At 42.8% G+C, this 27455-nt stretch overlaps 1 protein-coding gene across 1 annotated transcript in view; it reads left to right on the top strand.

Moving 5' to 3' along the window:
• Positions 1–27455, top strand: part of cenpp (centromere protein P) — a 300836-nt gene that overhangs the window by 2351 nt on the left and 271030 nt on the right. Inside the window, exons 2-5 of the mRNA XM_034164830.1 lie at positions 4575–4751; positions 6183–6334; positions 7073–7161; positions 24096–24184. Coding sequence (XP_034020721.1) covers positions 4591–4751; positions 6183–6334; positions 7073–7161; positions 24096–24184 — 491 coding nt within the window. The 5' untranslated portion in view covers positions 4575–4590. The remainder of the gene's footprint in view (positions 1–4574; positions 4752–6182; positions 6335–7072; positions 7162–24095; positions 24185–27455) is intronic.

The raw sequence follows: 27455 nt of genomic DNA, 5'->3' as shown, positions 1-27455 counted from the left end.
ATGTTTGCCTTTAACAACCTTCCCATGTTTGTATTTGGTCCAGAGTTTAGACACAGCTGACTGTGAACAACCAACATCTTTTGCAACATTGCGTGATGATTTACCCTCTTTTAAGAGTTTGATAATCCTCTCCTTTGTTTCAACTGACATCTCTCGTGTTGGAGCCATGATTCATGTCAGTCCACTTGGTGCAACAGCTCTCCAAGGTGTGTTCACTCCTTTATAGATGCAGACTAACAAGCAGATGTGATTTGATGCAGGTGTTAGTTTTGGGGATGAAAATTTACAGGGTGATTCCATAATTTATTCCTCAGAATTGAGTGAGTCCATATTTTTTTCCTCTGCTTGGTCTAAAAAAGTAACCGTTACTGACTGCCACAATCTTTTTTTTTTCTTGATTTCTTATAGTGTTTCTTAAAGCCAGAAAGTTGCCATTTGAAATGACTTTAGTTTTGTGTCATGTCTGTGATCTGCTTTTTTTCTACAAAATTAAACAACTGAATGAACATCCTCCGAGGCCGGTGATTCCATAATTTTTGCCAGGGGTTGTATTTTGTTGCACCACCTCTGGCTTTTATAACAGCTTGCAGTCTCTGAGGCATGGACTTAATGAGTGACAAACAGTACTCTTCATCAATCTGGCTCCAACTTTCTCTGATTGCTGTTGCCAGATCAGCTTTGCAGGTTGGAGCCTTGTCATGGACCATTTTCTTCAACTTCCACCAAAGATTTTCAATTGGATTAAGATCCGGACTATTTGCAGGCCATAACATTGACCCTATGTGTCTTTTGCAAGGAATGTTTTCACAGTTTTTGCTCTATGGCAAGATGCATTATCATCTTGAAAAATGATTTCATCATCCCCAAACATCCTTTCAATTGATGGGATAAGAAAAGTGTCCAAAATATCAACGTAAACTTGTGCATTTATTGATGATGTAATGACAGCCATCTCCCCAGTGCCTTTACCTGACATGCAGCCCCATATCATCAATGACTGTGGAAATTTACATGTTCTCTTCAGGCAGTCATCTTTATAAATCTCATTGGAACGGCACCAAACAAAAGTTCCAGCATCATCACCTTGCCCAATGCAGATTCGAGATTCATCACTGAATATGACTTTCATCCAGTCATCCACAGTCCACGATTGCTTTTCCTTAGCCCATTGTAACATTGTTTTCTTCTGTTTAGGTGTTAATGATGGCTTTCATTTAGCATTTCTGTATGTAAATCCCATTTCCTTTAGGTGGTTTCTTACATTTCGGTCACAGACGTTGACTTCAGTTGCCTCCCATTCGTCCCTCATTTGTTTTGTTGTGCATTTTCGATTTTTGAGTTTTCTGTCTTGACACTTTGATGTCTTCCTTGGTCTACCAGTATGTTTGCCTTCAACAACCTTCCCATGTTGTTTTTATTTGGTCCAGAGTTTAGACACAGCTGACTGTGAACAACCTCAACAACATCTTTTGCAACATTGTGTGATGATTTACCCTCTTTTAAGAGTTTGGTAATCCTCTCCTTTGTTTCAATTGACATCTGTCGTGTTGGAGCCATGATTCATGTCAGTCCACTTGGTGCAACAGCTCTCCAAGGTGTGATCACTCCTTTGTAGATGCAGACTAACGAGCAGATCTGATTTGATGCAGGTGTTAGTTTTGGGGATGAAAATTTACAGAGTGATTCCATAATTTATTCCTCAGAATTGAGTCCATATTTTTTTTTCCCTCTGCTTGGTCTAAAAAAGTAACTGTTACTGACTGCCACAATTTTTTTTTTTTCTTGATTTCTTATAGTGTTTCTTAAAGCCAGAAAGTTGCCATTTGAAATGACTTTAGTTTTGTGTCATGTCTGTGATCTGCTTTTTTTCTACAAAATTAAACAACTGAATGAACATCCTCCGAGGCCGGTGATTCCATAATTTTTGCCAGGGGATGTATACAACACTGGGGATGCAGAACATTTTGGAAAGTCAACAGTGTGTAGAGCTGTAAGGAAAGCCACGCTTGCACTGAAACGCCTGTTGCCCTTAATGGTGGTGTTCCCTGGATGCAAACCTGTGATAAAACATTAAAGAGGAATTCCACAGGATTGCAGGTGACTGATGTAGAAAACGGATATTGGATATTGCATGTTGATGTTTTGGGTTCATAGTTGTGTGATACTGTGATTAAAAAGGTTTGCTCCAACATAAACATACTGAGAATGCTGTATGTCTGAGTTTTAACCATTGAATTCTGGTGTTCCTCACTGATGTGTTCTGGTTCTGACACCATTCAGAACTCTCGACGTCAGTTTGGGTAAATCGTCGCACCCCTCTGGACTTGGTGTTGGAAGACACTGTTTTAAAGATTCACTGACTTTGCGGACGATGCTCTGATCTTTGCGGAATCAGTGGATACTGTGATTGTAGCACATGAGAAGCTAAGTGTTTGGGTTTATGTTTGTCCTGGGCCCAGATTAAGATCCAGGCTTGTAATAGTTTCCCGAGTGTTTGTACAATGCATCCGGAAAGTATTCACAGCACTTCACTTTTGCCACGTCTTATTTTCAGCCTTATTTGTTTTTTCCCCTCAAAATTCTACTCACAACACCCATAATGACAATGTGAAAAGTTTTTTTTTTTAATTTTATTTTTGCAAATTTATTAAAAATAAAAAACTAAGGAATCACATGTACATAAAAGTATTCATTCTTTGCCATGAAGCTCAAAATTGAGCTCAGGTGCCTCTTGATTCCACTGATCATTCTTGAGATGTTTCTACAGCTTAATTGAAGTCCACCTGGGGTCATTTCAGTTGATTGGACATGATTTGGAAAGACACACACCTGTCTACATATAAGGTCCCACAGTTGATAGTCAGAGCACAAATCAAGCATGAAGTCAAAGGAATTGTCTGTAGACCTCTGAGACAGGATTGTCTGGAGGCACAAATCTGGGGTAGGGTACATTTGTTGCTTTGAAGTTCCCAATGAGCACAGTAGCCTCCATCATCTGTAAATGGAAGAAGGTCAGATCCACCAGAAGTCTTCCTGCAGCTGGTTGCCTGTCTAAACTGAGTGATGGGGGGAGAAGGGTGTTACGTTAGGAATGTGACCAAGAATCAGATGGTCACTCTATCAGAGCTCCAGCATTCCTCTGTGGAGTGAGGAGAACCTTCCAGAAGAACAGCCATCTCTGCAGTAGTCCACCAATCAGGTCTGTATGGTAGAGTGTCCAGACAGAAGCCACTCCTTAGTAAAAGGCACATGGCAGCCCACCTGGATTTTGCTCTGAGGCACCTGAAGGACTCTCAGACCATGAGAAACAAAATTCTCTGGTCAGAGACAAAGATTGAACTCTTTGGCGTGAATGCCAGGCATCATGTTTGGAGGAAAGCAGGCACCATCCCTACAGTGAAGCATGGTGGTGGCAGCATCATACTGTGGGGATGTTTTTCAGCTGCAGGAACTGGGAGACTAGTCAGGATTGAGGGAAAGATGAATGCAGCAATGTACAGAGACATCCTGGATGAAAACCTGCTCCAGAGCGCTCTTGACCTCAGACTGGGGCGACGGTTCAATCTTTCAGCAGGACAATGACCCTAAGCACACAGCCAAGATATCAAAGGAGAGGCTTCAGGACAACTCTGTGAATGTCCTTGAGTGACCCAGCCAGAGCCCAGACCTGAATCTGACTGAACATCTCTGGAGAGATCTGAAAATGGCTGTGCACCAACGCTCCCCATCCAACCTGGTGGAGCTTGAGAGGTGCTGCAAAGAGGAATGGACCAAACTGCCCAAAGATAGGTGCACCAAGCTTGTGGCAACATATTCAAGAAGACTTGAGGCTGTAATTGCTGCCAAAGGTGCATCAACAAAGTATTAAACAAAGGCTGTGAATACTTACATGCATGTGATTTCATAGTTTTGTCATTTTTAATAAATCTGCAAATAAACAAACAAACAAAAAAAACCTTTATCATGTTGTCATTATGGGGTGTTGTGAGTAGAATTTTGAGGAGAAAAATTAATTTACTCTGTTTTGGAATACGGCTGTAATGTAACAAAATGTGGAAAAAGCGAAGCACTGTGAATACTTTCCTGATGCACATTATGTGGTAAAAGTGTTCAGCTTGGAGAAACATTCATTGATCTCTGTAGTGACGTCAAGGTCTCTGGGTCCTCTGCCTTTGAGATTTATTCCAGCGATGCCTGGGAACAGCTTATCGATTCATAAGGTCAAAGGAATGAAGGTCCAAGTCTTTAGGGTCCTGCTGCATCCTGTCTTACTGTATTATTGTGAGGCTAACCATGGACCGAAGGAAATAACTATGTCTTGGGTAGTACTTGTCTTTGGTGCAGATGGTCAGGGTTTTAACTTGAGGAGAGGAGTTCATCAGTAAAACCACCCCATGAGGTTTATCTCTTGCAAGGAGTTTTCATTGACTATTAGATCAGTGAAAATAAAAATAAAGATGAATTAACACATTTTAAAATGCATTACAATTGAAAGCAGATGGATTTTTAACAATGCAACTAATTAATGTATTTGTTGATCATAGTATTTAGAAACATGTTATTTCTGGTTTTAGGAGTTGGCGTAAGAATATGGAGGAAGTGAAGGCACTGGAGGAGAATATGGAGGTGGTGAAGTCGCTGGAGGTTCAGGTGGAGGATCTTCAGGCTGAAGTGTTGAGGCTGCAGCACCAACAGCAGAAGAATCAGAAGGACATGATGTTTGATTTCAGGGGACCCATGCAGGATGCTCTGTGAGTCTCACTTTTAATTGTCTCACAGCTGTTCTTCTTTAACCTGCAGCAGTTATGGGAGTGATGCATCTTTTCCCTGTTACATCACCAGTTATGCAGCTTCATGATGAAGTGGTAAAGAGGAAGACTGTAAAACAGGAAAATTAAATCTCAACTCAAACTTTATTTCTAAATCACCTTTAAAATGACAGCAGTCGACCAAAGTGCTGTACAATAAAAATGGGCTCCAGGTTATGCCCAGTAACAAGTCAATAAATAAATAAGTTAAAAATGCAGCAGGCAATAAAAAGACTAACAAATAGAATAGAAAATAAAGATGCATTTGCTCATTTGGGTAACACCATAAAAAAGACGTGTTTTTTTAATTTTTTTATTTAAAGAAGATTTAAAAGTCTGTAGGGTCAGGGGTGATCTAATATTAAAGGGGAGACTATTCCAAAGCCTGGGGGCAGCTGCCACAAAGGCCCTGTCACCTCTAGGTTTAGGCACCTCCAACAACAGCTGGTCAGAAGACCTTGCGGCTCTGATTGGGGTGTAACGGAGCAGAAGCTCAGAAAGGTACGCTGGGACCAGGCCATTAAGGGCTTTAAAAACAATTAAAATAAGTTTAAAATCAACACAATATCAATAATGGCTGTATTGGGTCATTACCTAACGACCTTAGTGGCAGGTAAATCTGGACATCATCAGCAAAGCAATGAAAAGAAATTTGATATTTTCGCAAAATGCACAAAATAAACAGAATAGGGCCTAGAGTGAGACTTGAGGGACTCCATAGGTCAGTGGGGCCACATCTGAAGAAAAGCGACCCAACAGACCCAGAGAAAAAAGTTTCCAATTCACCAAACCTGTATGTCTAAATGTGGGAGGAAACTGGAGCACCCGGAGGAAACCCACACAAACGCGGGGGGGGCATGCAAACTCCATACAGAAAGGCCACAGGTGGAAATGTCAACTGCTGTGAGGCAGTTGACATAAGACAACGACAGCTTCACAGACAGGGGGGATAAAACCCTGAGTGAATTTCAATATTGGCTAATACTTATTACAGCCTGTGTTAGGGAGCTTACCTGTGGCACTTTGTGCTGCTTGTCAGTCTGCCAGCTGAACAAGGAGCGGCTAAGGGAACAGTGTGCTAGTCTTACCTCAGCCTCTGTGTCTCACTTCATTTCTAGGTCCTCCGTTGCCATGTCTGTTTTCTTAATGATGAAACGGAGTTCTGACAAGTTTAGTGAAGTAAGTGGTTGTCTGTGTGGCGATCACAGCTACAGACCCTGTTCATAAAAGGGTGATGTAACGCTTGAAGGAGGACGGACACCGGCAGAATCCCGCCCCTCTGCCATGGAGGATGGACTCTGTGTTCGTGTTGTGACTGTGATGTCCTGTTAATGGGGAACACTGGGGGAGACACTGAAGACTTTGTGTTCACAGGTCATACCTGCTCCATCAGGAGGGAGGAACAAGAGAGGAGGTGCTGAGCAGACTGAAGGAGCAGGTGGAGGCGATGGAGGAGGATCTGAAGCGACAGACACACATGAACCGCATCCACCTGAGCAGCTGCAGCTCACAAATGCTGGAAAGTGGTAAGCTTCAGGTCACACATGAAAACCTCAGTCCTGTTCACCTCTGACCCTTAAATTCCTGCTGACACAGGATGTTTGATCATCTCTCGTCACGGTGCTGTCGCTGTTCCCCATGCTGTGAAAATCTTCATACATGGTAGAGAAAAACCTGTTAGGATTGGTTCAGACTGCCAGTTTAAATCAGATTTAGTGCATATCTGATTCAAATCTGATTTCACTGATTAACTGTCCGCATTAAGTAAGTGACCAGAGCCGATCTGTGTGGTCTAGTATATTCCTGCTTACAGAGGAATATAAGCATTTACACATTGTTCCACTGCAGTTACGGCAATTTAGGGAGCGGTCCTGTCACATGACCATTATTCTTGTCCGTTGGACTGGCGACTTTGAGCATTTTAGGTGACTGATCCTCCTTCTGGGTTGTTGGATGTTCCCACAACCAGGATTCTTGTAGCTGATCCTCTAGTAAGCAGTCACCCACTGAATCTCAGTGTGATTACAAAAGATGGCGAAAGAGCTGAGGGCAGGAAAGCTGCAGGAATGGGAACTTTTCCAGTGGGTCAAGATACCATTCTTCTGGTGCCGCACCCAGTCTTTGATTCCATTTGGGAGACGGGTATTTTCTAATAGTCTGGAAGACGGGACTTGTCAAACCTTGTGAATCAGCAGTAATTTATTCGACATGAAAAAGGCTCGCAGTCATATATTAACATGTGTATGTCTGTATTCATCCACTAGGGGGCAGCAGGCTGCTCCAGCAGCTGTCCATCTCTGGTCACTGTCCTGAGCTGATGTTCCAGGTGCAGTTTGGGCTCTCGGAGGTCAAGGTGTGTCACTGATGTTTAAATAACAAAATGTTTAAAATAATCTGCTGATAAATGGTAACTGGACTGCATTTATATAGCGCTGTTCATCTGTATCAGACGCTCAAAGCGCTTTACAATAGTGCCTCACATTCACCCCGATGTCAGGGTGCTGCCATACAATGTGCTCACTAAATACCAGGAGTAACTAGGGGATTAAAGACCTTGCCCAAGGGCCCTTAGATTGAACCGAAGATCCTCTGGGATCAAGCCCAACGCTTAACCACTGGAACATCAACTCTCCGATGACTTTGTCCTCCCTGGTTATGATTACAATACATCCAGAAAGTATTCACTTTCACTTTTTCCACATTTTGTTATGTTATAGCCTTATTCCAAAAGAGAGTGAATCCATTTTTTTCCCTCAAAATTCTACTCATAACACCCCATAATCACAACATGAAAAAGTTATTTTTTGACATTTTTGCAAGGTCCACAAATGCGTAAAAAAAACAATCTGATCTCAGTGTGACCTCTCTTTGACCTCATTGTGTGACCCCAATCTCTGTTTGACCTCTTTTTGACTGTTTAGTGTTTGACCTTCCTGTGAGCTTGACCTTGACCCTTTTGTGCACTGAAAGGTATCTCCATAGGTCTACTATATATGTAAACTTAGAAGAGTCTGCAGTGATGATGTAAGTTGTGAAAGTATCTTTTTTCCTAAATACTGCAGTATGTAGTACAGCAAGCAGAAGACTCCTATTTTCAGAAAGAAAACGTTCCCAAAATTATGCAAAAAGACATTTTTCCAAACTGAGTGCTGTAGTATAACCAGCAGGAGAACATTGACGTGTGCAGTAATTTTTGTGTCACTACACCTTATAACAATGACAACATTTAAACAATGATAAATTCTCCAAACTTTGAACTGAGTGCTGTCGTATAACCAGAGGGCGCTCACTGATGTGCGATGGGAGTTTCGTGACACAACAAGCAATAAATAAATGTTAACGTTACATGGATTTGTGGATCTGGTTACACAGAGTCCCTTAATTGAGAAAGTAACGACATGAGTCGGGGGGAAAAAAAAAAGAAAACAGTCACATGACTTGTGGTGCCATTTTGGTGCCAAAATAGCGTTTGCTGTTAATCTGTCTGCATGTAAATCCAGCTATTTTATTTATTAATTCATTGAAAATGCCGAGTTGTTGTGCATTTGGAGGCACAAATAGACACAACAAGAGCTTCAAGATGTACAGATTCCCTTCAGATCTGAACGAAGAAAAATTTGGGAAAGAAAAATCGGCTTTGTCGGATGGAAGAGACTTCATCAAAGCTTTGAGAGGTAAATTTATTGTTCAGTCCCATGTACAGTAAAACTCACCTAAACTGTCATCATATAAACCAGATATTCAGTCACCGGACAAAAAAGTCCCAAAGTTTTTTTTGTATTGTTTTCCAGGTAATAAACGCTGTATATAACGGATTTTATATAGTGACTTTTTCACTCACATCAGATAGGATAAGCAAGGATAATAATACTTGTAACAGTACAAGGCATAAGAAATGAGGTAGAAATAGAATATGTATGTGTGTGTGTGTGTGTGTGTGTATATATATGTATGTATGTATGTATGTATATATATATATATATATATATATATATATACACACACACACACACACAGTGGTGGGCACAGATAACCAAAAAATTAACTTCAATAACAGATAATCAGATAACTGAAAAGTTATCTTTGATAAAGATAAAATGATAAACCACCGAAAAATGTATCTGAAGTTACAGATAACCGAAAACTGATAAATTCCAGCATTGTCTCTGGTATAGTTGCAACTACTAACAAGCTGATTTTGAGTTTTAACACCAGGATCTCTTCTGGAAGCATCAAAAGCGACAACAGACCCAAACGAGTCAGCACTTCTGTTTTTCAGCATCCTGCCCCCTGCTGGAAGCTCCAGTTTACTACATGGCTTCCAGCACAGACGCAACTGAGAAGAGGCAGAAAGCTCAATTTTCTACCCAATCACAGTGCTGCCATCAGGCTGAGGTCTTGGAAAATAAAGCCCTTCTGAATTATGGTTTGGTGTATAAATAAAATGAATACTGATAGAATAACTCAATGTCAATTCTGTCATTTGTACAAAGTTAAAATATAACATATCTTTTAATGTTGAATAATTCACTAATTCTGAAGTTTTGTAACAAACAGACAGATGGCATTCTGGGTAAAATGTGCCTCCGCTACACTGATTGGTTGATTCATTCTATGTAAACCAACACGTTAATGTGAGGTGTGTTGGTGTTTACAGATAAATCTGCTTTTGTAAAATATGCCATTTTTTATTTGTAAAAAAGAAAAAAACAGCCAAGTTGTAATTAGATAACCGTCTAATATAACTGGTGTCAAACTAAATAGGACACTGCCAACTACTGGTGCCAGTGCGAGTTTTGGCCCTTTTCCAGCTGATTTTTCATTCGTGTGAGAATTTTTTGGATTGCACAGAGTTTCAGGTTAATCACGTGTCATGCATCATTTAGTATACATGGAGTAACGAGCTGCGTTTAACATCTCATGACCACCTCCTGATCGGCGATCGTATGGTCAGATGAAAATCAAACCTGTTTGATATTCTTATGCCTGTGCAAACACCGCAGATCTGTCTTGTAATGTTTTTTATTGGTTGTTTTTTTTTTTTTAAACTTTGATGTTTCCCGTCGAGAGTTTTTGTAAATTAAGTTTGGAAAAAAAAAAGCTGTTTACGTCGAGTCCGATGTGTGGTTTTTGAACGTACAATGTATGTGAGAACATAAATCGGGCGCTCTGAACTTTTACACCGTGCGGTTCTGTGGTACAGTGTCTGCTCAGCGTCTGAGCACTGCCATGAACACTACTGGCCAGTAGATGGCAGTAGAGACCTTGAAAACGTGCCAAAACAAAATTCCAGACAATCGGTGTTGCTACTTGCTATGTTTAAGATGCGTGGAATTTAATAAAAGCAAACACAAAAACAATATCTATAAACCCAGAGAATATATTCATGAGAGTTTTAGGCACTAGAGTTTAATGCTGTTCTGATAAGAGTGTCTCAAATGCATTCTCCTGTCGTGAATGTACTGAGATTACTCTTTCCTGCCCATAATGCACTGCTGGGCACAGCATGCCCACACTAAAACCTTAAAAATTAGCGCATTACTTTAAAACTAAAACATATATCTGATATTTTCACTTTATAAAACTTCAGAAGTGACGTTAATTTAAATAACTTATCTGAAAAGATAATCCAATAATGAAAACTTTATCTTCGATAATTATCGGTTATCAGATTATTGGAAGTGTGCCCACCACTGTACATACATATACATGCATACACATACGAGGGCTGTCAATAAAGTAACGGTCCTTTTTATTTTTTTCAAAAACTATATGGAGTTCATTCATATGTTTTTACGTCAGACATGCTTGAACCCTCGTTCGCATGCGTGAGTTTTTCCACGCCTGTCGGTGACGTCATTCGCCTGTGAGCACTCCTTGTGGGAGGAGTCGTCCAGCCCCTCGTCGGAATTCCTTTGTCTGAGAAGTTGCTGAGAGACTGGCGCGTTGTTTGATCAAAATTTTTTCTAAACCTGTGAGACACATCGAAGTGGACACGGTTCGAAAAATTAAGCTGGTTTTCAGTGAAAATTTTAACGGCTGATGAGAGATTTGCTGAAACCGACTTATTCTGAAACTTCTCTGTTCTCTCACGACGTCCTGGATCAATAGAGCCTGAAATGTGGAGGTTTTCAGCTTGAACAGGCTGACGACGGCGGCTGAGAGCGCTGAGCGACGTCTCGCACCGTGGGAAGTCCTTAAAGTGACAGAATCACCTCAAAATCTCTCATCAGCCATTAAAATTTTCACTGAAAACCAGCTTAATTTTTCGAACCGTGTCCACTTCGATGTGTCTCACAGGTTTAGAAAAAATTTTGATCAAACAACGCGCCAGTCTCTCAGCAACTTCTCAGACAAAGGAATTCCGACGAGGGGCTGGACGACTCCTCCCACAAGGAGTGCTCACAGGCGAATGACGTCACCGACAGGCGTGGAAAAACTCACGCATGCGCACGAGGGTTGAAGCATGTCTGACGTAAAAACATATGAATGAAATCCATATAGTTTTTGAAAAAAATAAAAAGGACCGTTACTTTATTGACAGCCCTCGTATGCACATGTATACATATGCATGTATATAACATGATTGGGATTGAAAAGGAGCTAGGAGCATCTTCTTTACAATATGTGAAGTGGAGTTTAGATGTGGTAAGGTGACATTAGTGCTGGGATTTGTAAACGAGTTGTTATTGCACGTGATTTGTGGATATATATTGCATGTGGTTATTTCATAGTGTTATTGTACAGTCTGACAGCAGCAGGGAGGAATGACCTGCGGTATCGTTCCTTCTTGCACTGAGGGTGCCTCACTGTCACTGTCACTGAAGGAGCTGCTCAGCTCCACTACAGTCTGGTGCAGAGGGTGAGAGGAGTTTTTCATGATGGATTTGAACTTGGTTAACACCCTCCTCTCAGCCACCTCCTCCAGAGACTCCAGAGGACAGCCCAGGACAGAGCTGGACTTCCTGACCAGCTTGTTCAGTCTCTTTCTCTCCCACTCTGTGCTGCCCGGGGCCCAACAGACGACAGCATAGAGGAGAGCAGAGGCTACAACAGAGTCGTAGAAGGTCTTAAGCAGAGGCCTGCTCACTCCAAAGGATCTCAGTCTCCTCAGGAGGTGGAGGCGACTCTGAGCGACTCTGTCCTTTCTTGTACAGGGCGTCGGTGTTGTGAGGCCAGTCCAGTTTGTTGTTGAGGTGAACACCCAGGTATTTGAAACTGTCCACAGTCTGTATGTCCTCCCCCTGTATGTTCACCAGTGGGTGAGGTGGTGGTTTCTTCCTGAAGTTGATCACCATCTCCTTCGTCTTAGTGGTGTTGAGACACAAGTGGTTGCGCTCATACCAGTCCACGAAGTCTGTGATGACCGACCGATACGCCAGCTCGTTCCCCTGAGACACACGACCCACAATGGCGGAGTCATCAGAGAACATCTGGAGGTGGCAGCTGTCCATGTTGTAGGTGAAGTCCGAGGTGTAGAGGATGAAGAGGAAAGCGAGAGAACGGTGCCCTGGGGGGCCCCGGTGCTACACCTTACCACCTCAGACTGACAGCTGTGCAGCCACACGTACTGCGGGCGGTCAGTGAGGTAGTCGATGGTCCAGGCGGCGAGGTGTTCATCCACACCTGCGTCCTCCAGCTTCTGCCGCAGCAGCGCCAGTCTGATGGTGTTGAAAGCGCTGGAGAAATCAAAGAACATGACTCTCACAGCGCTGCCGCCGGTCTCCAGGTGGGTGAGCACTCATTGCAGTAGGTAGGTGACAGCGTCATCTACCCTGATGTTGGGCCTGTAGGCGAACTGCAGCGGGTCCAGGGTGTCACCCACCACGGTGTGGAGGTGAGACAGGACGAGTCGCTCCATGGTCTTCATGAGGTGGGAGGTCAGGGCAACTGGTCTGTAGTGGGCCGGTTCCTTGGCCCATTTTTCGCTGACATCAGATAAAATGTCCTGTCCGATCGCAATGTGTTTCCATTCAAACCCAGATTAGTCTGGACGTGCAAAGTAACAGAGGTACAAATTAAATTCTAATCCAATTACATTTTTTCTGGTGGTTGGCTCTCACTGCGGTATTGTATCACATCCTGTTCCGGAGCACAGCGGTGGTTTGCTGTATCTGTTAGCTGTTTAATCTGCGTAGTTAGATTGTTCTAGTTTACTAGATAATTTGTTTCACAGTGTAATCTTCACGTGCCTTAACTAAAGCACTCCCTCTGCTGAATCACCTCTAAATTATTTACACATTATTCACTTTGTGTGTTTTTTAGGAATCCGCTAGCTTAGCGCAGCTACTAGCTCTTAGCCGGTTTAGCATGGCGGCTTCTCCTGTCTCTCCCGCACTTTTCTGCTCTGGGTGTGAAATGTTTAGTTATTCCACCGCCTCTTTTAGCAGTAATGGTACTTGTAATAAGTGTAGCTTATTCGTAGCTTTGGAGGCCAGGCTGGGTGATTTGGAGACGCGGCTCCGCACCTTGGAAAATCCTACAGCTAGCCAGGCCCCTGTAGTCGGTGCGGACCAAGGTAGCTTAGCCGCCGTTAGTTCCCCTCCAGCAGATCCCGAGCAGCCAGGAAAGCAGGCCGACTGGGTGACTGTGAGGAGGAAGCGTAGTCCTAAATAGAAGCCCCGTGTACACCGCCAACCCGTTCACATCTCTAACCGTTTTTCCCCACTCGGCGACACACCCGCCGAGGAACAAACTCTGGTTATTGGCGACTCTGTTTTGAGAAATGTGAAGTTAGCGACACCAGCAACCATAGTCAATTGTCTTCCGGGGGCCAGAGCAGGCGACATCGAAGGAAATTTGAAACTGCTGGCTAAGGCTAAGCGTAAATTTGGTAAGATTGTAATTCACATCGGCAGTCATGACACCCGGTTACGCCAATCGGAGGTCACTAAAATTAATATTGAATCGGTGTGTTACTTTGCAAAACAATGTCGGACTCTGTAGTTTTCTCTGGGCCCCTCCCCAATCGGACCGGGAGTGACATGTTTAGCCGCATGTTCTCCTTGAATTGCTGGCTGTCTGAGTGGTGTCCAAAAAATGAGGTGGGCTTCATAGATAATTGGCAAAGCTTCTGGGGAAAACCTGGTCTTGTTAGGAGAAACGACATGCAGCTCTCATTTCTAGAAATCTGGCCAATTTTATTAAATCCTCCAAACCGTGACTACCCAGGGTTGGGACCAGGAAGCAGAGTTGTAGTCTTACACACCTCTCTGCGGCTTCTCTCCCCCTGCCATCCCCTCATTACCCCATCCCCGTAGAGACGGTGCCTGCTCCCAGACCACCAATAACCAGCAAAAATCTATTTAAGCATAAAAATTCAAAAAGAAAAAATAATATAGCACCTTCAACTGCACCACAGACTAAAACAGTTAAATGTGGTCTATTAAACATTAGGTCTCTCTCTTCTAAGTCCCTGTTAGTAAATGATATAATAATTGATCAACATATTGATTTATATTGCCTTACAGAAACCTGGTTACAGCAGGATGAATATGTTAGTTTAAATGAGTCAACACCCCCGAGTCACACTAACTGCCAGAACGTTCGTAGCACGGGCCGAGGAGGAGGATTAGCAGCAATCTTCCACTCCAGCTTATTAATTAATAAAAAACCCAGACATAGCTTTAATTCATTTGAAAGCTTGGCTCTTAGTCTTGTCCATCCAAATTGGAAGTCCCAAAAACCAGTTTTATTTGTTGTTATCTATCGTCCACCTGGTCGTTACTGTGAGTTTCTCTGTGAATTTTCGGACCTTTTGTCTGACTTAGTGCTTAGCTCACATAAGATAATTATAGTGGGCGATTTTAACATCCACACAGATGCTGAGAATGACAGCCTCAACACTGCATTTAATCTATTGTTAGACTCGATTGGCTTTGCTCAAAATGTAAATGAGTCCGCCCACCACTTTAATCATACCTTAGATCTTGTTCTGACTTATGGTATGGAAATTGAAGACTTAACAGTATTCCCTGAAAACCCCCTTCTGTCTGGTCATTTCTTAATAACATTTACATTTACTCTGATGGACTACCCAGCAGTGGGGAATAAGTTTCATTACAGTAGAAGTCTTTCAGAAAGCGCTGTAACTAGGTTTAAGGATATGATTCTTTCTTTATGTTCTCCAGTGCCATATACCAACACAGGGCAGAGTAGCTACCTAAATTCTGTGAGTGAGATAGATTATCTCGTCAATAGTTTTACATCCTCATTGAGGACAACTTTGGATGCTGTAGCTCCTCCGAAAAAGAGAGCCTTAAATCAGAAGTGCCTGACTCCGTGGTATAACTCACAGCTTAAAGCAGATAACCCGTAAGTTTGAGAGGAAATGGCGTGTCACTAATTTAGAAGATCTTCACTTAGCCTGGAAAAAGAGTCTGTTGCTCTATAAAAAAGCCCTCCGTAAAGCTAAGACATCTTACTACTCATCACTTATTGAAGAAAATAAGAACAACCCCAGGTTTCTTTTCAGCACTGTAGCCAGGCTGACAGAGTCAGAGCTCTATTGAGCCGAGTATTCCTTTAACTTTAACTAGTAATGACTTTATGACTTTCTTTGCTAATAAAATTTTAACTATTAGAGAAAAAATTACTCATAACCATCCCAAAGACATATCGTTATCTTTGGCTGCTTTCAGTGATGCCGGTATTTGGTTAGACTCTTTCTCTCAGATTGTTCTGTCTGTTATTTTCATTAGTTACTTCCTCCAAACCATCAACATGTCTATTAGACCCCATTCCTACCAGGCTGCTCAAGGAAGCCCTACCATTAATTAATGCTTCGATCTTAAATATGATCAATCTGTCTTTATTAGTTGGCTATGTACCACAGGCTTTTAAGGTGGCAGTAAGTAAACCATTACTTAAAAAGCCATCACTTGACCCAGCTATCTTGGTTAATTATAGGCCAATCTCCAACCTTCCTTTTCTCTCAAAAATTCTTGAAAGGGTAGTTGTAAAACAGCTAACTGATCATCTGCAGAGGAATGGTCTATTTGAAGAGTTTGTCAGGTTTTAGAATTCATCATAGTACAGAAACAGCATTAGTGAAGGTTACAAATGATCTTCTTTTGGCCTCAGACAGTGGACTCATCTCTGTGCTCGTCCTGTTAGACCTCAGTGCTGCTTTTGATACTGTTGACCATAAAATTTTATTACAGAGATTAGAGCATGCCATAGGTATTAAAGGCACTGTGCTGCGGTGGTTTGAATCATATTTATCTAATAGATTACAATTTGTTCATGTAAATGGGGAATCTTCTTCACAGACTAAGGTTAATTATGGAGTTCCACAAGGTTCTGTGCTAGGACCAATTTTATTCACTTTATACATGCTTCCCTTAGGCAGTATTATTAAACAGCATTGCTTAAAGTTTCATTGTTACGCAGATGATACCCAGCTTTATCTATCCAGGAAGCCAGAGGACACACACCAATTAGCTAAACTGCAGGATTGTCTTACAGACATAAAGACATGGATGACCTCTAATTTCCTGCTTTTAAACTCAGATAAAACTGAAGTTATTGTACTTGGCCCCACAAATCTTAGAAACATGGTGTCTAACCAGATCCTTATTTTGGATGACATTACCCTGACCTCTAGTAATACTGTGAGAAATCAGGATCAGGATATGTCCTTCAATGCGCATATTAAGCAAATATGTAGGACTGCTTTTTTGCATTTGCGCAATATTTCTAAAATCAGAAAGGTCTTGTCTCAGAGTGATGCTGAAAAAATAATTCATGCATTTATTTCCTCTAGGCTGGACTATTGTAATTCATTATTATCAGGTTGTCCTAAACGTTCCCTGAAAAGCCTTCAGTTAATTCAAAATGCTGCAGCTAGAGTACTAACGGGGACTAGAAGGAGAGAGCATATCTCATCCATATTGGCCTCTCTTCATTGGCTTCCTGTTAATTCTAGAATAGAATTTAAAATTCTTCTTCTTACTTATAAGGTTTTGAATAATCAGGTCCCATCTTATCTTAGGGACCTCGTAGTACCATATCACCCCAATAGAGCGCTTCGCTCTCAGACTGCAGGCTTACTTGTAGTTCCTAGGGTTTGTAAGAGTAGAATGGGAGGCAGAGCCTTCAGCTTTCAGGCTCCTCTCCTCTGGAACCAGCTCCCAATTCAGATCAGGGAGACAGACACCCTCTCTACTTTTAAGATTAGGCTTAAAACTTTCCTTTTTGCTAAAGCTTATAGTTAGGGCTGGATCGGGTGACCCTGAACCATCCCTTAGTTATGCTGCTATAGACTTAGACTGCTGGGGGGTTCCCATGATGCACTGAGTGTTTCTTTCTCTTTTTGCTCTATATGCACCACTCTGCATTTAATCATTAGTGATTGATCTCTACTCTCCTCCACAGCATGTCCTTTTACTGGTTCTCTCCCTCAGCCGCAACCAGTCCCAGCAGAAGACTGCCCCTCCCTGAGCCTGGTTCTGCTGGACTTTTTTCACTTTATTATGGGGTACAATGTGTAGAATTTACTCCATTTTGAACTAAGGTTGTATCATAATGAAATGTGGAAAACGTGAAGTGCTGTGAATACTTTCCAGATGCACTGTAATGGTAAAGGAGCCATCTCATGGGTTTTGTTTGTGGACTGGATTGTGTGGAGGATGTGTAGTTATTCTGTGTCTGGCCAGCAGAGGGTGACACATGTTCAGTTCTACCCTAGTCTCTGAGCAGACGGGTCTCCTGTTCCTCCTCAGACATCATGAAAACCACTTCACCATAATAAATAAGTTGTCCAAACAGACATGAAGTGAGGCTGTATTTGAGCAGTCTGTGTGTGAGGAAGGCAACTTTTGTTCTTCTCATCAGTCTAATTTCAGTTTTGGATGTCTCTCCTTCAAAATAAGAGCGCAAAGTTCTAACTCTTTATATTTGCTGTATTTGTGAAACGTTTGGACACGTGGGATTGAATGTGTTTCCATTTTGGAAAGTAACTGAAATTGTTTTCCGAACATTTTGGTTTTGTAAACACCTCCGTTGTTCAACTCACTGACCTTCTCTGCGACACAACATGAAACATCTGTGGAGGTTGTCAGTCATCCAGGTCCTGGTGTTCCGAGATGTTGAGTCAGGCCTGGACTCTGGACTCATTTAGTTCCTTGAAAACGTTTTGCACTTCATCAACCAAACCATCAGTTTAAAGAAACATTCATGAAAGGCTCAAATATTTGTCCTCTGTGGGGTCCCTGATGTCACAGTGATGTAACGAGAGTCGCTGGTCACCAGAGGTCAGTTGAGTTCAGGTGTGAGTTGGTGCGGACAGTCGTTTAAGTTTCTGTGGTAAAGCTGAAGTGGCAGAATTACAGGTGTGAGAGATGCTGTATCTCAGGCCCCACTCTTGATTAGAGAAGGTTCCATTCCTTTAAATCTTCACTTCATTAAGGCCTCTTTCAAACCAGCCATTTTCCCTGTCTAAATTATGAACACTGTTATCTTCAGAGGTGTGTCCTTTCTCCTTCCGATGCTGGTAAGCAGAATTTTTCAAAAGGTTCGGATGCTAACCAGTGCCCTAAGGTGATTGGATGTCTTTGGTACTAGGTCTCTTTGAAGGATCTTTGCGTACAGCTGTAATGACTTTGTATCAAATGAGTGGTTACGAAGAGAAGAGTGACTAAAGTCACTTTCACACCGGGCCCACTTCAGGTTGCTTCCTGTGGCGTCATGGCAACGCAGGAATTTCTGCATCAGGTGCACGCAGCAGGGGGCAGAGAGGAGGTGAGGACGCAGCCTGCAAGTTCTCTGCACAGAGAAGTCAGAGTGCACAGTTTGGCTGCAGACAGACTGTGCACTCTGATTTCTCTTCTAGTTTATATTTGTTCTTGTGCTGAGCTGCAGGTCTGCACTCTGAGTTCTGTTATAATTTATCTTTCCTCCTTTGACTGCGAGATGTGCGCGTGCGCACGAACGAACCATCCGTGAGCAAATGTGGAGATGTCTGGAGTTCTACTTGATGTGGACATGTCCTATCTCTGGCAATCAGTCTGTGAGCAGGACTTAAGTACTTTTTTGTCCTTTATTTAACACAGTGATGAGAGAGTTTGAGGGGAGAACGAGAAACTAACTGCAGCCAAACAGTTTTTTTCTTTCTTTTTCTTTTAATTGTTCACTTGTGCACGCGTGAATGAATTGTCCGTGAGTGGACTGGAGATGCCCAGTCTCTGGCAATCAGTCTGTGAGCAGGACTTTTATGGATTTTATTTAAACACTTTTGTGAGAGAAGAGCCAGGAGCTGCAATCAGTATTATTATTATTTTTTTTTCTGTGCTCTGTTTTTGAGCGTGTAGTTTTACTGCATTGTGTACATGGTATAAAAACAATCCTGCGTGATTTATACTTCAGGAACAATGGAACACAGCAGGAATCATGAATTGGCGTCGGGTAACGTTGTCTTGTGAGTGTGTGGCTTCCAGTCACATTGAGTACCGTCCTGTTGCTCTGACTTGCACCGAAACTACTTAATTTCTGCGTCGAGCACAGGATGCAAAAAAATTAAATATGTTTTGGTGTCCAATTTGCTTCGTCCTTTGCGTCCCTCATGCTGTTGTGGCGTCGAGATGCATCGTCTCGGCACTAGGTTGCTTCCACGCGGTGTCGTCATGACGATGCAACTGGAAGCAGCCCCGGTGTGAAAGGGGCTTAAGATGAGGAGGATCGCTTGCATTGTGAGGGAGCTATGCTACAGCTCTGTGGAGTGCGCTACCAATGCCCTCACCCTCCGATGGCAAAAGTTGAACAATGTCCTATGATCAGTCATTGGACCATCACCAAATGTTGTGCTCCACCAGTACACCTGCTGCGTCGACCTGCATTGAAGATCGGAAATTTGAACCCCAGGAGCGAGGCTTCACCGGAGGTCAGAGATTTTTGAGAATCTGTTGGATCAGCCACTTCGTCATAGCGTGAATGGGTCCAAAGGTTCAAGACCACCCCTGCCCATTCTCCATGTGATGCAGATTTGCATCAGGATGGTCTAAAACTTTAAATCAACGTACAGATCCCTATCAAATCTGCTGTGGTGACCCCGAGTCAAAAAAAAAAAGAAGCTGAATGAAAATTGTCACTGTGAAAAAAGTCTTGAGCACATAATCTTAAATTAAACACACAAACTAATGCATTAGAACCAAAACACACCAAAGTTGCCTCAAGATGCTTCACACGAGTAAGGTCTAACTTGAGCAAGAACACAGGCGACAGTGAATGGTAAATGGGCTGCATTTATATAGCACTTTTCCATCTGTCTCAGACGCTCAAAGTGCTTTACAATAATGCCTCACATTCACCCTGATGTCATGGTGCTGCCGTACAAGGTGCTCACTACACACCGGGAGCAACAAGGGCCCAAGGGCCCTTAGTGATTTTCCAGTCAGGCTAGGATTTGAACCAAAGATCCTCTGCTCTCAAGCCCAACTTTTATTCACGAGACCATCACCTCCCCTAACAGTGACAGTGGTAAGGAAAAACTTCCACTGATGATTTGAGAAAGAAACCTCAAGCAGACCAGACTCAGAGGGGTGACTCTCTGCTTGGGCCATTCTAATAGGTACAAGGTTTTTGCAAAGTTTGTACCAAGCTAAAGAAACAGGAAACAGAAAAAAACTAGAATAACATCAAAAACAAAGTGAGCACGCAGTCATTGGCGCCACAAGCAGGGCATCTTGAGATCAGTCCAGTGCCCTGGGTTGCATGGCCAGCATCCATTAGTCACCTCGTTAGTTTCACTCTCTTAAAAGATGTCTTCATGGGAGGCTGCATTCCAGAAGCAAACTGCAGCGGGTCAGAGAAATCCTCCTCAGCAAAGAGGGTTCACAGACCATGACTCACCGAGTGAGCTTCATCCAGAGCACCTCGTGGTTAGTCCAGCACCCTGTGGTGCACAGCCGTCAGCCTCATACAGTCTCATCAGTGCCTTGGACAGAGAGAAAAAGAGTAGATTCAGTCGGCCAGAAAAAAAAAAAAACTGCACTTAAGGTATGAGCTCACCAGCAGTAAGTTGACAGAGAGAATACCAAGATGATCACTGGTAGCTAAAACTGAGCTTCACTAACAGACCCAGAAGTTAGATGAAGTGAGGCTGAGAGCTGTTCTGTTGCTGATAAGATGAATTAAAAGGCTAGGAAGTGTAGTTCTGTACTATGCCAGTGTGCTAGCCATATGAGCAGGAGAACACATGCGTCTTTAGGTTGAAGTTGAATGTCTCTACGGAATCGATCTCTGTAGGGACATCATTCCACAAAACAGATACACGATTAGAAAGCTCTGTGACCCACAGACATTTTATGCATCCTAGGGACACTAAGTAGTCCTGCACCCTGAGAACGCAGAGCCCAGGCCGGTACGTAGGGTTTAATTAGGTCAGCTAAGTAGGGAGGTGGTAGTCCATAAATATTTTTTTTATAGGTTAGTAACAGAACCTTAAAAACTGACCTCACAGAGACAGGAAGCCAGTGAAGGGACGCCAAAATGGGTTTAATGTGGTCAAACTTTCTGCTTCATGTCAAAAGTCTGGCAGCAGCATTTTGAACCAATTGGAGACCTCTAATGCTGGACTGCAGTAAACCAGAAAATCGAACATTGCAGTAGTCCAATTGAGAACAGACAAACGCATGAATCAGGGTCTCAGCATCAGCCATAGAGAGTATGGGACGAATCTTCGCTATATTTTGCAGGTGGAAGAAAGCAGTCCTCATAATATTTCTAATGTGGAGGTCAAAGGACAATGTAGGATCAAAAATCACCCCAAGTGACACACGAGCCGAGGCTAAGCTTTAATTGGTCAAATTGATGTCGATATCTTGCTGGGCATCATTTTGGCCTTGTCTGAGTTTAAAAGTCAGAAATTTCTTGATATCCAACTTTTCACTGAAGCAAGGCAATCCTTTAAAGTCTTGATGTGTGTGAGATTACCAGCAGTTATCAACATGTATAACTGAGTATCATCAGTGTAGCAACGGAAAGTAATCCTGTAATGCCGCAGTATATAAAGGCAGATAGACTCAGACTCACTTTTATTGTCACTCGATCCTTACAGGCACAACAAAATGCAATTTCTCCAGGTCTTGGTGTAGTTAACTGGGACAATTTGTTTTGTTTTTTTGACTTAACCTATTGTATAAACTTTTGCAATGTACAATATGTGCACCCCTGTGGGCATAGAATATATGTACAAGGCACAGGGTCGGCAGCAGTAGCAGCGTTAGAGTATTAAGAAGGTGACAATGTGCATGTAGTCCAATGTTCACAGTTTGGTGGTGGATGTGGAACTGTTCAACAGTCTGACAGCATTCGGTAGAAGCTGTTTTTCAGTCTGGATGTTTTTGCCCGGATGCTGCACAGCCTCCTTCCAGAGGGAAGGGGTGTGAACAGACTGTGCGCAGGGTGGGTGGAGTCTCGGAGGATGCAGGTGGCTTTGTCTCTACATCTGGAGATGTAGATGTCCCCAATGGGTGGTAAGCTGCATCCGATGGTCCTCTGTGCAGACTTCACCACCCACTGCAGTGCTTTCTTCTCTGCCGCCGTGCAGCCACCATACCACACAGGGAGGCAGCAGGACAGGACACTCTCCACTGCACAGCTGTAGAAGGCCCGGAGGACCTCTGTGTTCAGTCCGACCCTTCCCAATTTCCTCAAAAAATAGAGACGTTGGTGGGCTTTCTTGATGACAGCTGTGGTGTTGGTGTGCCAGGGGACCTAAGATGGACCCCTGTGGAACCCCAAATTTCATGTCACTAAGGTTAGAGGCAGTGTTATTGTACAAAACACAGTGAGAACGACTGGTCAAGTATGACCTCAACCATGCAAGGGCACTCCCAGTAATCCCAAAATGATTTTCCAGCCTATCAAGTAGAATATGATGATGATCCACTGTATCAAATGCAGCACTGAGATCTAACAGCACCAGAACTGTAGTGGTGTCCAAATCCACTGCAAGTAGAATATCATTCAGCACTTTTGTGAGTGCTGTCTTTGTGGAACGATATTTTCTAAAAGCAGACTGCAGTGGCTCAAAGAGATTATTCTCAGTAAGGTGATCCACGAGCTGCTGTGAAACCACTTTTTCTAGGACAAAGAACAGAATAATTTTTTTTCAGTTGACTGTGGCGAAGGATGGATTTCTTAATTTCTTGAAACCTTTAGGAACAGATCCTGAGGTTAGTGACAGATTAATAATGTCCAGCACAGTAGGTCCAAGAGAAGGCCACAGGTTATATGGACTGAGAGAATTCAATTTATTTGTTTAGTGCCAAATCACAATGCCGTTCATCTTAAGGTGCATAAAATATAATTCAGTTTATTCAATTTACTTAGCAGCAAATCACAACAGTGTTGCCTCAAGGCGATTCACATGAGTAAGGTCAAACCTTACACCAACCCCCCTGAGCAAACACACAGGCGACAGTGCTAAGAAACCAACCTCCCTCTGGTGATATTAATATTGACCCACTGCTTAGACCATTCTAACAGTTAACAAGGGTTTTACAGATTTTACAAGAATTTCTTAACAAACAGACAAAATGGAAAAACAGAAAAAAAATAAAAACAATAAAATCAGAGTTCTTAATTGAACTAAAAACCTGCTTTACAAGAACAGGGTCCAAAGAATGGAGCCAAGTCAGTTGGGCAACCATTCATTCTGACAACCACAACAACGCAACACAAAATACACAAAACCTGTTACAGTGAACAGCAATGAAATTAAAATGGATCAAATACAATTCAACAAGTGCTCTGAGAGCACAGTGTCCCCTGCTGGCAAGTGCCACTTTGGTACAAGTGCTTCCTACAATCTGATAACATTTCAAGGACTTGTGCCACTTTTCATGAAATTTGACGTAAATATGTGAGAGGAGTTGATTTTCAGAATGCAGACATCAACTCATGAAACGGGCAGTGTCTAGGTTTGTCCATCAACAGGCATAACTCTGCCAAAATCTGTCATTCTTTTAGAATATTACAGTATGCTAACAAGGATTTCTACCAAATTCCATGAAATTCCTCCTAAAAGTGTGAGATTTATTGATATCTTCTACCCCTTTTGGGACGGAGGGACGGAAATCGCCTCAGCATATTCCCCATCCGGGCCTTTGGCCAGCAGAGGATAAAAATTAAAGCCAGGTAAAAGTGCAGCTCAAAACCACTACGACTACTAATACTATTAACCACCTTTATCATAACACAACTAAATCATTTTTACAGCCAGTTGGCTTTGGACAAATCAGGAGATGGAAGCTAAATGTTGAGTGATTGACGAGGTTTCTCCTGTAGGAGGATCAGAGGTCTGAGAGGAGGATCAGGGATCTGAACGTGGTGATGGATACCAGCGACCTGCACAGCTTAAGCGACTTCCTGTCCTGGTAAGAACTCTGTCTTATCTTGACTTTCTCTGATTTTAACCAAGTCTGTTCAGCACAGTTCTGGTGTGTATTTCCGTGATGAATTTCACCAACTGAAAAACGAGGTCTGTGAACCCTTCAGCCTTTGTGTATTTCAAATGAGGAGTTTATTCAGAGTGGAATGAAAAGAACACCTGGGTGTGTGATAATGGGCGTCCGCTACACCGCCTGTGGCTGAGAAGAAGCACAGGGCGTCTTTGTAGAGGATGACTGGAGTCGTTCGGACAGTTTGAGATAAACACCAGAGCGACTCTCCAAAAACACGCCTGTCGCTGTCCTTTCATATGAAAACCAGACCAGTTTGAAAAGATCTGCAGGTTTCACAAAAAAATCAAAATAAATCACACCGGGACGCACATAGGGACACACACAGGGACAGGGACACACACACATAGGGACACACACAGGGACAGGGACACACACACATAGGGACACACACAGGGACAGGGACACACACACATAGGGACACACACAGGGACAGGGACACACACACATAGGGACACACACAGGGACAGGGACACACACACATAGGGACACACACAGGGACAGGGACACACACACACAGGGATACACACGCACATAGGAACACACACACACACACAGGGACACACACACACAGGGACAGGGACACACACGCACATAGGGACAGGGAGACACACGCACAGGGATACACACACATGGACACAGACACACACATAGGGATACACACAGGGACACGGACACACACACACATAGGGACACACGCACAGAATAAAAACGACTCCGTTTGCGTTGGTGTTTTTTTTTTTTCTCTGTGTGATTAAATTCTTATTGTTTTCCTCACTCTTGGTTTATATGAAATAAAATCCCATTGTGATAGTGTTCCAGGAATTGTCTGCTCCGTTTGTTCTTAGCCACATCTGCATTGTGGAATCTGGGAAAGGGCAGATGGAAAAATGTTGAAGATAATGATTGTGACACACAGCTGCCTGCAGACAGTCCTGAGAGGGATGAAGTCTTTCAGTCCAAATCGGACCGATTAGATTTCAGATCGTGCTGGTCAGAGTCGCCGCACAGCGACACCCACAGCTGGAAGTTAAAAAAAAAAAAGAAAACACTTTGGAAGCTCATCGCCATCTTCTCCTTTCTGGAGTCCCTCCATCCTGAGAGCAGGGACATTCAGTGTCTCAGGGTTTTGACTGACAGGCGACATAGTTTCTAACTCCAGAATGATCGAACGTCAATCACACACATCTCACCGCAGCGGGTTGTTGGATTTGTCTAAATAACAACGAAATGTCTGAATTCATAGTTGTGTTGTTTTTGTTTTTTTGATCATACTGAAATGTTTGTGAAAATTTTAGAATTGCACACAATATTTTGGGTCCTACCTTGAAACAGTGTTTTAAATCCAATTAATGTTTTTACATATTTGAAAAATTTGGAGTGTGAATGGGTTTAAATCATTTCAGGTGTCCTTTCAGGCCTGTTATTACAAAAACAACACCACTCCTGTGTGTGTTGCTTTGAATAGAAAAGACCTGCCACCTGCCACGCCCTCCCTTCTTCAGGAGAAGCTCCGCCTCCCCAGACCACATGGGTTTTAGACACAGTCTGGATGAGCATAAGTCACAGAGGCAGCAGGAGTCCAGATATTTACTGCTGTTACGTTTGTCACACACGTGTAGAAGGAGCTGTTTGAAGCCCAGATGTTTACAGACAGTCAGCACTGAGTCACTTTAGATGACTTTTAAAAAAGAAAGCAGGAGATGAAAGCGTAGCTGCTTAAAATGTCAACGCAGCCGACTGCGCCGGCATGTCGTTGTTTCTGAGTGAGTAAGGATGAGTGTTTCCATCAGCTCTGTGTGGAAACTTAGCCCGGCTGCCGTTCAGACCCGGGCCCCCGGAGAAAACTCTGGAAACATTCAGGAGTGTCCCAGACCAGACCAGAACCCACAGAGCACTCAGGACCGTCTTCAGCTCTGGAGTTCAGCATCTGGTCGGCTTCTGGCGTCGACCACCGTCGGAACGTGTACAGATGGAGCTGCAGCTTAAAATGTTTTAGGAGGATTAAAAAAAAAACTGAAAATGCATCAAAAAACATGAAGGATGCAAACTCATTGAATGAATGTATGAAACAACTTAAACATGTTTATATATATATATATATATATATATATATATATATATATATATATATATATACACTCAACAAAAATGTAAATGCAACACTTTTGGTTTTGCTCCCATTTTGTATGAGATGAACTCAAAGATCTAAAACTTCTTCCACATACACAATATCACCATTTCCCTCATATATTGATGTGTTGCACTGCATGAGGCAATAAAAACAAAACTGCACCTTTCATAGTGGCCTTTTATTGTGGGCAGTCTAAGGCACACCTCTGCACTAATCATGGTGTCTAATCAGCATCTTGATATGGCACATCTGTGAGGTGGGATGGATTATCTCAGCAAAGGAGAAGTGCTCACTATCACAGATTTAGACTGGTTTGTGAACAATATATGAGGGAAATGGTGATATTGTGTATGTGGAAGAAGTTTTAGATCTTTGAGTTCATCTCATACAAAATGGGAGCAAAACCAAAAGTGTTGGATTTATATTTTTGTTGAGTGTATATACACATACACGAGGTCTATTAGAAAAGTATCCGACTTTTTTTTTTTCAAAAACCATATGGATTTGAATCACGTGTGATTGCATCAGCCATGCTTGAACCTTCGTGCGCATGCGTGAGTTTTTTCACGCCTGTCGGTTGTGTCATTCGCCTGTGAGCAGGCTTTGAGTGAGGAGTGGTCCACCCCTCTCGTCGTTTTTTTTCATTGTTTAGGAATGGCTCAGACTGCCGCTTTGCTTGATCAAAATTTTTTTCAGAAACTGAGAGGGACATCAAAGTGGACACCATTCGAGAAATTCAGATGGTTTTTGGTGAAAATTTTATGGGCTTCAAAGAGATTACGGAGTGTTACTGTCGCTTTAAGGATGGCCCAGAGCGACTGGTGGCGTGCCGCGCGCCGAAGCCGCCATCGACCGGCTGAGCGACCATTTCATTTCTAAATGGATGGCTGTATGGATCCGTGACCATCATGTGCAATTTCTCTGGTTATCACAAGAGCTGGACATCAACCATTTTCCGGCAGATTTCACTTTTAACAAGAGATTTTGTCATGGAAAGCCGAGCGGACGCTTCGCGTATCACGATGGATTCGCTACTGGAACGAGACAAAACCA

Source organism: Thalassophryne amazonica, chromosome 3 (genome assembly GCF_902500255.1).
Source record: "Thalassophryne amazonica chromosome 3, fThaAma1.1, whole genome shotgun sequence".
Taxonomy (NCBI): Eukaryota; Metazoa; Chordata; class Actinopteri; order Batrachoidiformes; family Batrachoididae; genus Thalassophryne; species Thalassophryne amazonica.
This window is presented reverse-complemented; position numbering and strand designations above follow the sequence as displayed.